At 39.2% G+C, this 11,269-nt stretch overlaps 1 protein-coding gene across 1 annotated transcript in view; it reads right to left on the bottom strand.

Moving 5' to 3' along the window:
• Nucleotides 1–4,174, bottom strand: part of LOC104548880 (interleukin-1 receptor type 1-like) — a 9,905-nt gene extending 5,731 nt beyond the window's left edge. Inside the window, exons 1-4 of the mRNA XM_010195024.1 lie at nt 3,954–4,174; nt 3,455–3,647; nt 2,497–2,659; nt 431–496 (exon numbers count right to left, since the gene is read on the bottom strand). Coding sequence (XP_010193326.1) covers nt 431–496; nt 2,497–2,659; nt 3,455–3,647; nt 3,954–4,174 — 643 coding nt within the window. The remainder of the gene's footprint in view (nt 1–430; nt 497–2,496; nt 2,660–3,454; nt 3,648–3,953) is intronic.
• Between the last annotated feature and the right edge of the window lie 7,095 nt (nt 4,175–11,269).

An 11,269-nucleotide genomic window follows, 5' to 3' on the forward strand; every position in this document is an offset into this window, starting at 1 on the left:
CCTTAAACACTCCCCCTTCAGGAGGTCAACCTAGAGAAACTGAGTTGATCACTGACCTAGTTTGTGTCAAAAAACAAACAAACAAAACCAAAAAGCCACAGAGCAGGGCACTCACAGAACCACAGAACGTTAGGAATTGGAAGGGACCTCAAAAGATCATCTAGTCCAATCCCCCTGCCGGAGCAGGAACACCTAGATGAGGTTGCACAGGAAGGCGTCCAGGCGGGTTTTGAATGTCTCCAGAGAAGGAGACTCCACAACCTCTCTGGGCAGCCTGTTCCAGTGCTCTGTCACCCTCACTGAGAAGAAGTTTCTTCTCAAATTGAAGTTGAACCTCCTGTGTTCCAGTTTGTGTCCGTTAACACAGGCACTCCACAGGTATAAATTTTCAATTACAAAGTTATATTTTCTTACAGAGAAAACTACTTACCAAGTTCCACTTCAATGGAGTTGTTTCTCGGATAAAATATTTCTGGAGGCTTTTTTGGTGGGCTCACTAATCAAAAGAAAGAAAGTTCTTTTCAGAAAACGTGGGTCAGCTGTAGCCTGCTCTGTGCTCTATAAACCAAGTACAACCTAAAAACAATCTTGTCCTACAGACAAGATTGTCACATCTGTTATAATAGATATTACTTAATGCTGAAAGTACCGTATCTCAGGTAGTTGTTACTTCTGACTTGAAGCTATGCTGTTCTTTGCTCCACTTCTTCCAAAATGTAGTGCCACAAATCTCCACAGAGTCATGGTGGTCTGGCTGTTCCATGGCATAAAAATCATGTAATATTGTATGCATAGGTGCTGAGAAGGGTATGGGTCAATATCTGCAGTATTACCCCTCTACAATCTGGATACCCTGTCACCCAGCACCCCACAGATACAAACTGAAGCCAAATACTTTGGAGTGCATTTCATCTATTTTAGACTTCTACTATTATAAAGGGGAAATTTAGTTTCTGTACTCCAGCTAAAGGCCTTACATTTCATCCCACAGCACTGTCTATAAGGAAGCACACCACCAGTGACCCTTGTTAGATATTTAAATTACGACTAGGTATATGACAATCTGGAAAGCTTATGTCTCTCTACAGGCTACAAAGGCAGAGTTATCAACAGGTGGAGGTCTAGACACCTACATTAAAAATGTCTCAGTACAGCTAAATGAATCTCAACTTGGAGCATCCCTCACTGAACACACATACCACTTCCAGTTGTCTCAGGCAGCTGTAGGATGTTTTAAAACACTTCCTATCAAATATTCAAAGTTCAAAGAAGTTTCTCCAAGAGCACAAATTAACAAAAAGAAATAATAAACATCCTGTTTAAGCCCCCTAGTGAAGCACACAGTATTGCCTCAGATGTATCTTCCCCCTGTGAAAACTGTGTTTGCACTACTCTTTGTACCCCAGATCAGCTATTTTGTGTGGACTTGCTCAGCTTGAGTCTTTACAACTGTGCTACCTTCAGTCATTTATGGCAAATAGGTGGTAGGATTTTGGTTCTACTGAGTAGTGGGAGCTGAAATTACACTAAGAGGAATTCAAGGAACAGATTTTAAGACCAGGTCTCCAAGACTCTGGTCTGACTGTATGTTCCTCGTATTTTGTTTCTCCACATTATATACATGACATTATGTGAATATGATACATAATCATTTCATATATATATATATATATATACACACATGCATACACACACATAAACATACATATGTGTGCATGTATATACACACACAGACAAAACAGGCAAGCACAAAAAGAGACAATTAAATAGTAATGCAATCTATTAGTAAACTAAAAGTCTTTTACCAGCTAGAATGTAAAAACAATATTGGTATTTCATACCTTCATACATCACAACCTTTTCGGTGATACAATATCAACCTCATAATGCTGTGCAAAGGCATTTGCATTTTACAGCTAGACCTTCTTTTAATTTTTTAGGTTGTGCTTGTGGCCCCCAAGCATAAATCAGGGTCTACTGAACTAGACATACTATATCAGAGATCAGCAGTTCTTGTGCTGAGGAGCTTAAAACCAAAAACAGAGGAGACAAAGGTTTGAAGGAAACAGATAGGAGACACAGAATCAAGATACTGCTACAATTTGGGCTGGTTTAGGTCATTGTTCTTGAAGCAAGTGGGTAATGGAAAGAGAGAGGAGTAAGATGGGCAGGACAGAGGGTGCACCTACAGCAGAAAGTATTGCGCCTACCAAGCCTTGCAGGGCACCTGTTTAGGGACCTCTGCAGCTGGTCTGGCAGCAAAGCTTTGACACACTGCAACTTCAAACAGGGGAACCAATCTTCAACACAGTGGCAACAACAGACAAAAATATATAAGCTCTCAGTCAACATTTTTTCCCTCATATTTAGGTAAAAACTAGTAGCTCTAAGCACGTCTATCCACACATTGGGTCATTTAGCTTTAGTCTTTAGAAACACGGACAAAAATTTGGAGTCATTCTTATGAACACAAACACAGTGAAATTATCTACTTACCTTCTACAGTCAGATGGATGTCTCGTGAAATGTTATATTGTTTTCCATTGTAGGTATATGTTGTTTCACATGTATAGTTTCCTTGATCATGTACAGTCACATTGACAATTATAAGATCACGGTTTGAGAAGGCAAATCTTTTCCCTTCCAGCAGCTGGCAGTCCTAGATGTGTGTAGAGAGCTCTGTTAATTTATATCACTATTTCTTTCCATGGTTTGTCCCTCTTTAATACAACCCAAACTTTCAATGGACCACAGCATAAGGGTGGCTGCCTTGCAGGTGCTGAGGAAGAGCAAGGTAGTGCAATAAAAAGCAAAATACACTTCATTTTGGCTCAGAGTTTTTAATTCACAGAGACTTCTGTTTTTTTCCTATAGAAAACAAGTTCCAATTTTAGGGAAATAAGGAAGTGAAATGTAAGTGTCAGGATTTGTAAAAGTATTCATTAATGAAGAATTGCTTAATAATTAGACTTAATTTTTTAAAGTATTTAAATACTCTTGGTACCATAGGGACTGCACGAGCACAAGGCAGAAATGCTGCAGAAGATGCTACATACTTGTAACAGAAAGAGCCTTTGAATAAGCGTGAACAATATGAAATGGCATTTAATGGAACAATATTGGGCACATAACGGATAATGCCATCTCTCACAAATGACATACTAAATCTATTTCCGCACACAAGAAATTCATGACAGTGTGTTTCGCTGGCAGGTAAAAAGATGCCACCTGGTGGGTACGGGGGTCAACATCTGCTACACCTAAGCTGAATTTCTACCCCATTAATGAAAAAACCTGAACACACCTTTAAAAGATAAAAAGCCTTAATCCTGTCCCAAATTGTTTTCAAAGCATTTTTTCCAATTTACAATAGGTCTTTAGCTTTTCTCTTAAAATTCACAAACACCAGTGATTTATATTTTAAATAAGAAAGTAAAAACCACAGTATTCTCACCTTATACCAACGAACAGGATGAATATTCTTCTCATTCCTGAAATAATCCAAGTGTGGACACACAACCTTTGCAGATGATAATGTGAATACCACCTCCTCTACAGAAAATTTTTCATTTAAGCATAAACCATCAGTCCTCTCAAAAACTGTTACTTTTGTACACATTTTCCTGCAGATTGATGAATTCCTGCAATTGACATGACATAATTAAATTAACCTATTTGGCATTTTTTCCAACTCAGAAATATATGGTATTCTTTTTGGAGGAGAAAGAGAGGATGAGAAGTTCACAGTTTCTCTGATAGATTTACTCTTGCCTACTAGGAAAACAAAACCCCAAACTCAACTTGCTTTCCCCAATCTGAAGTTAGTTTTTGTCAATGCACTTTCCCTTCTTCATTATTATTTATTTTAGCCCCCCAAATTCTACTTGGTTTCTAAGAGTTATTCCCTTTGCAACTCATTTCTGTAGCAATGTAATTTTTTTCTTTAATTTCACCTTATGACACATTCATAATCTCCAGAATCTTCTAACATTGCCGGAAGAAACCAAATTAAATTCTTCTGCTGATGAATTCTAGAAAGTTTGTCTCTAGGCACAGCTGTCTGGTTACCAACTTTATACCATGTTAAGTTGTAGTCTCCACTTTTCAAGCTCTTTTCCAGTGAGCATCTAATAGCAAGAGGCTGCCCATCAGGCACAAGACTTTCCCTCAACATCACATCATAGGCGTCACATTTCTCTAAAAGAAAGAGACAAATGTTAAAGAAAACCTCAAACGCTGTAAAAGGACATACTGAACTCACTTCTTGATTACATTTACAAAGTTCATTGAAGTTTCCACCTTCATTCTTAAGTCATCTACTAGAAGTGCAATTGCAGACCCTTTACAGTTGTGAGTACTACTTAATGATATACAGCTATAGTTACACCACTGAAGTGTTGGTTTTTTGAATGCAAACTTTACACTCAACAGAATCTTCTCATTTGCAGCAGATCGGCATTTGTACATTTAGTTCAGATACAAATTACTACAGTACTTCTATTTCTCCAGTCTGTTTCATCTGGAGTTTTCACACAAACACAGATGTGTGCATACATATTTCACTTTTAACATCATGTTAACTTCACTTAACTGTGGTCAAAGTAAGTTTTCAAAATAGATGATGCTTTCAGTACCCAAATGTCCCAAGAGGACACTGAAGTTAAAGTTGCTGTTGCACAAATAATAAGTTTACTATGGAAATTTCAACTTGCCCTTCATTTTATGAGCATTTAGAGAGGAAATAGTAGAAGCGCTTGCCAATGACCTCACTTTCTTTCCCTTGGACCCAAGGAGATTCACATGGGAAAAGAGCAATGCCATGAGAGATTTTTTTTTGTCAGTATGACAAAAAAAGGCACCAACTCAGGAATGTGACCCTGGTATTCAGAATCAGTATTTTATTTATCTAAAACTTGTTTTGTTAGAATATAAGAACAGCCACACAGAGTCATGCAAGTGTCTGTCTACCCAAACCCCTGCCTCTGATAACAACCAGTGGAAAATGTGTAAGAGAAGAGAGCAAGACAGAGCAAGTGCAGTAATGCTTTGCCTTCAGCCCCTTACTTTTCTCTCACGTTCTGCATGAGAAACTGTTAATCGACTTTTATAATTTCTCTGGGTATCACATACTTCTTGTGATGAGAAATGCCAACGCAAGCATTCTCTCATCTGCTTACTCTATGCTATTCATGATTTTATAGACCTCCATTACACCCTGCCTGTCATTTCTTCTCTTTACCTCAGAGTCCTCAGTCATTTAATGACTTCTCATATGGAAGCCATCCCATATCAGACAACATGGCGACTCATCTCTCTACCATTTCTGATACAGTCTTTCTGAGATGCAACGACCAAAACTGCAGAATTCAATTGATTCACATTCACCATGGTGTTACAGAGTAGCATAAGAAAGCTATCTGTCTTCTGTTCTACTCCTTTCCTCCCCTCCCCCAAAAAAAATCTGTTTTTATGATCACCACTGATGACTGAGTTAATGTTTCCAGAGAGCATCCAGAGATGTCAAAGTAGCATCTTTTTCCTAAGAGGTTATTAATTAACTTAATGCTCACACCACACGCATACAGCATGCTTGTTTCTGCTGTTATGTGTGTGACCCTTCCATGCCCCTACAAATCTGTTTGGTTTTACTTATTGACATTCTATCACTAAACCATTCAATATCCAGATATCCTCTTCATAGTCAGCATTAGTTTTAAACACCAGGGATAAACATCCACAGTTCTCACTACTTCGCTATATATCTTTTCCAAATTACTTACCGAAACACTGAATTGCTCAGATATCTGTATTAAATGCTCCACAATAACTTTAATGGTTATGAATTGTTGTGGCCACAGGAACTGATAGCCTTTTTCTGCCACTAAATGCTAATACTTTGAAATAGTGTCATTTTTTTTACACACTTTTTGCCTCAGTTTCTCTGAAATCCCCCTCCCCAATGGTCTCCATTATTTCCATGTAGCAGGAAAGAATTACAAGGTACATGTGTAACTAAGCAGACAATAGAACTCTCAGCTACTGGCAGGAGGGCAGCCAAAAACATCATCTTTTCATATGATTATTTAGTCAGCAAAAATACCCACACTATCCAATTGATCAGTGAACCTTGCAGCTTGTCCATTCATGGCAAGAAAAAACCCAAAACCCAACCCAAAACCAAAAAGTTTCCAACCAAATATTTGCTAGAAACAAAGAATGGAAATTCATTAAATTTTTCTTGTAATGTCTGGCACTGCTGCAAGATTCCAGATGGAACAACAAGATTATGGCAGCAACTTATTTGAACCATTTGAAATGTTTTAAACATGAACTGGATTGTTAGTTGACAGCTGAAGGGCAAAACTAACCAATTGCAAGATGTTATGTTATTGTCAAATGGCTATATATTTCAATATGAAAAAATCCTAAGGACACATTTTGTAAAGTTAAAACTACAACTCATTTCATCTGTTTAAACACCAGAGGGTTGTGCTGCCATCCGGACAGACCTTGACAGGCTAGAGCAGTGGGCTGACAGAAACCTCATGAAGTTCAACAAAAGGAAATGCAAAGTCCTGCATCTGGTGAAAACCACCCAAAACACCAGCACATGCTGGAGACCATTCAGCCGGAAAACAGCTCTGGGGTCAACATCAACATCAGGGTCCTGGTGAACAACAAACTGACCATGAACCACCGATGCTCCTTCACAGCAAAAACAACTGATGGTGTCCTGGGCTGCATTAGGGCCTGCCAGCAGCTGGAGGAAGGTGATTCTTCCTCTCTACTTGGCTCTGATGAGATGATATCTGGAGCAGTGCAGCCAGTTCTGGGCTCCCCAGTACAACACAGACATGGATTTACTGGGGAAAGCCCAGCACAGGGCCACAAAGACAATTAAGGGAGTGGAGCATCTCTCACATGAGGAGAAGCTGCAAGACAGGGGTTGTTCAGTCTAGAGAAGAGAAGGCTCGGGGAACATGTGGGTCAATCTTATCAAAGTGTGTAAATACCCAATGGGAGGGAGGGAAGAACAAAGAGCCAGGCTTTTGCCAGTATTGCCCACTGACAGGACAAGAGGCAATAAGCACAAACTGAAACACAAAAAATTCCATCTGAACACAAAAAATCCACTTTTCTTATTGTGAGGGTGATCAATCCAATGGAACAAGTTGCCCAGAGAGGTCATGTAATCTCCATTCGTGGAGATATTCAAAATCCAACTGGACACAGTACTGGACAACCTGCTCTAGCAGGCCCTGTGGGGGTCAGGGACGTTGGAAGAGGTGATCTCAAGAGTTCCCTTCCAATCTAAATGATTCTGTGATAAGATGGTATATAAAATACCACATTTTATTTTATAGGTTTCTGCTTTTAGGACTGTTTAAAAGAACTCATTGGCACACATAAATCTAACTTTTACAGCTATTTTCATAGAAAATTAATATTACTTGTGGGAAAATATAGTTTTCAAAACAAAACCTTCCATAGCCACCAATAAACTTACCCACAATAATTAAAGACAAAAATGCTGTTGTGATATTACACAAAAATAATGTTTTTGCTGTCGTGTTTCCCTGCAGAAATGGAAAGAAAACCTTCAATTAGTGGTTTCCAATATAAACCTCCACAATTTAAAGTCAACATTTGCATTACACAGCTAATACAGAAATTACATAGTTAATATAGAAATTGCACAGTTAATACAGGAATTGTCTTTGGCTTGTTTTGAGCCTGTTACCTGCTTGTTTTACCTGACAGCTCCTAATTATTATACCAGAAGAAAAGGAGTGAACATTTTCTATTCACCTTGTCAGGCACTCAGGACTTTTTACATCTCTAGCACATTCCTACTCAGTTCTTGCTTTCCCAAGCTACAGTCGTAGTCTCTCTAACTGTCCCTTAGACAGAATTCAATTTCATATTTCTGACCATCTTTGCCACCCTCTTCAGTACCATCTCCAGTTATACTACAGGCTATCTGAGGTAGGGAGGGGAGAACTGAACTTGCATAGAGTCTTCAAAACATAGGTGCACTACAGATTTATTAACTACAAGAATGATTTTTTTTTCTGTTTTGGGGTTTTTTTCTCTAATAATTTCTAACAATCTGTTTGTTTTTCGAGCACTACTAAGTATTGACCTGATATTTCCATGGGCCTGTGTAGTAAAATCCCAAGATCTCATTATTGAATGTTAAAAATCAGGTAAATACAGTCAGTTGCTGAGTGCATGATGTTAGGATTTTGCCCATATGTTTTCATTTCATGTAAATTTTCTTTACATTTATCTACAATAAATTTCTTCTGCTATCATAACCCAGCCATTCACTGTAATTACATCCTTCTGCCACTCTTTGCAATTAACACCTCTGTGTCCTAGCCTGAATAGCTTTGTATGGTTGACAAATTCTGCCACTGCAACAACACCTTCCCTCTGTCTCGAACATTAGAAACACACTGAGCAGAAGAGAGTTGTTTGGGACGCCAGTAATGATCTTCCTCCACCTAAAACACTGAGCATTTATCTTTCACCTACTTATTTATACATGTGAGAATAAAGATATTATGACAGTCTGGCTTACACTTATCACTTTGTGATCTTCTGGTCCCAAAGCTGCTTTAAATGACATATTGAAAACAAGAGAACACAAGAGTGGGTATCAGCCAGTTATGGTGCTTTGTTATGGATAATTTCATTCTATAACTGCCTTTTACTGACTTTTCAATTGGAGACAGATCCTTCTGTGGAAGATTAGCCATTAGAAAAGGTACTGGCACTGAAATCCATGTTCTTCCAAGATGAACACAAATGCAAAAAATTCTGCTGGTTCCCCCCCTCCCTTCCGATGTTCATATCTTCCCATAGATGATCCCATAGGGATCTTTTATACCTGAATGATCTATTTGCTCTCAGGACTCCTTGGTAGGATTCTCATCCCTAGCATGTTTGGAGAAGGATCCTTCCGTTGCATGTCTCTGACAAGTTGTTCCTTAACTTGGCCTGCCTTACTACTTTTGTTTTTCTATTCAGTCTACCACAGTTTTTGGAGCACTATGAAGGGACAGATGCAATTATTCAGACTGAAGGATGAGCAGGAGATCCCCATCCTGTCATGAAGAATCCTTAGCTAATCACCAATTTCTACAGTACTCAAAGATGACACTTCCGGCTGCTGTGTCTTACTTCACCAAACTGACTCAGAAGCCTACCATACATTGAGTCATCCACGCTGCGTCTTGCAGTGCCTGCTTTCCTCCTTCTTCCCCTTTGCTTTGCTCATCCCTCATTGCAAATTTCTGCTCAGATTACCAGACAGGTCTTTTCTTGCCTAGCTGCAAGAAGGAATGAGTCCCCACAAGAATGCTGAGCATAAAAAGAAATACACAAACTTAAAATCATTAGAGGGGGTTCATGTGTGTTTGTACAACAGCTCCAACTTTCTTCACTAATTGAGATGGACACGAACTCTTAAAATCTCTAGTTTTTAATTTTAAAAAAGACGAAAATATTACAATGGAAATAATTTAAAGAGAAACTAGGATTGAATAGTGTCCACTTATGACGAGGTATTTCCTTTATGACTTCTCTGAATCACTGCTTTTTCATAAGCTCTGTTCCATTACAGAATTACTTTACTGTTCTGGTTCACACGTGCTCTCTCAAGCAGCTTTTTGCCCCGGCAGTAGATTCAGTAGATGCAGCAGTAATATTTTGCCATGTTCTGAAGAAAAGTCTTCCAGAATCCTATTTCTCTATAAATTCAATGTTCATTCTATCTACCTAAATTTATAACTTGCCCTTTTTGCCAATATGGAAGACCTGCAAGTATATATAGCCCTGTGTAAAACCATGCACATGAACCGTTCTGAGGAGACTCCTTCTTGCCTCTGGCTTTTCATGACAAAAAACCTTCAATTTCTGTGGAAGGTACAGCCAACAGCAAAATTAGGCCCTGCTCTGTGCATGCATTCACACAATTCATGATGAAATAACAAAAGTATGACTGTAGAGTCAAGTGCAAATGTTTTTCCTACCACATTCTGCCATGATAAAGAGCTACATTTCTTCCTTTTCCCAGACATTTTGTCCACATCTTGAGCCTGCAATTGACCTGTGGAGCTTTACCACTGAGGACAGAAATCAGCTGGAGTTATCTTTGCCCAATTTTTCCAGGAGAAAACTCCATGTATCTGAGGCCGTGTTCATAAAGTTTCACCCTGAAAGAAAATATATGTATCAATTTAAGATTGGGAAAAATAAAAGAAAAGTGCCTGAAAGATGTCTTCGATGACACACACATGAATTAGAATTACAGCATCCATGGCAACAGATAGTAAAGCATAATTCTTATTAATGTCTGCCATTAAATTGGTACAGCCACCTTTTACTTTGCTCTAGTCCTTTCAGAGTTGATCTACTCAATTAAAAAAAACAAACAAACTAGTCTCATCAGAACTTTGAAGAATCATGGCTTTCACTAACTTCTGCACACTTGTAGCACTTTTTCTTTGAATAATTTATTCAAAAACATGGACAGATTCAAACATGCAAACAGTTCTGTTCTCAGAATTGAGAGAACTGACAGCCAGTCAGAGTATAACACCACTTCATTAACACTTTAAATCTTTAAAAATTATATGTTCATATTGCCTTAAACACTTCTATTAACTGCAAGGTATGTCATGCCTCTTCAAGAGTGTTTAATCAAGCGTCTCACTTGTGATATATGAAAAATGATTACAATAAATACATATATTCCTTCAGTATTGAGGTGTACCTCAGTGGTGCTGAAGAGCTGGGTCAGTCCCGCCGTTGGGATGTGGTTACAGCACAGAAACTACCTTGACAGTGACTTTTCTGTGTATCGCTGACATCCCTCACCAGGTATGGCAAGAAATCATTTTTCAACATCCTTCATTTAAAGTCTTCTGTGTCCCTGGGAATATGGACTTGAAAGGGGCTGTAGCTCCTCAGCGGTGTAGGGACCGTGCTCCTGGTCACCAACCTGGGCACGCTGAGGGGACCACCGGCAGGGCCAGGTTTGCCAGCCGCGATGTGCTGGCAGGCGACAAAACAGGGGCCAAAATTCCACTTCAAAGAAAAGCTACTCTTACACTTTCTCTCAGAAACTGAGTCACCGCCGCACGCACGGCAGGCAGAGGAAAACGCTGACCTTTTAAAACCAGATTTCACTCCCACTCCTAAGCTGCCCCCAGCCCTCGGTTTCCCCAAGAGACATCACCTAGGGCTGAGCCGCCTCCCAGCC

Source organism: Mesitornis unicolor, unplaced genomic scaffold (assembly GCF_000695765.1).
Source record: "Mesitornis unicolor isolate BGI_N332 unplaced genomic scaffold, ASM69576v1 scaffold35761, whole genome shotgun sequence".
Lineage (NCBI taxonomy): Eukaryota > Metazoa > Chordata > Aves > Mesitornithiformes > Mesitornithidae > Mesitornis > Mesitornis unicolor.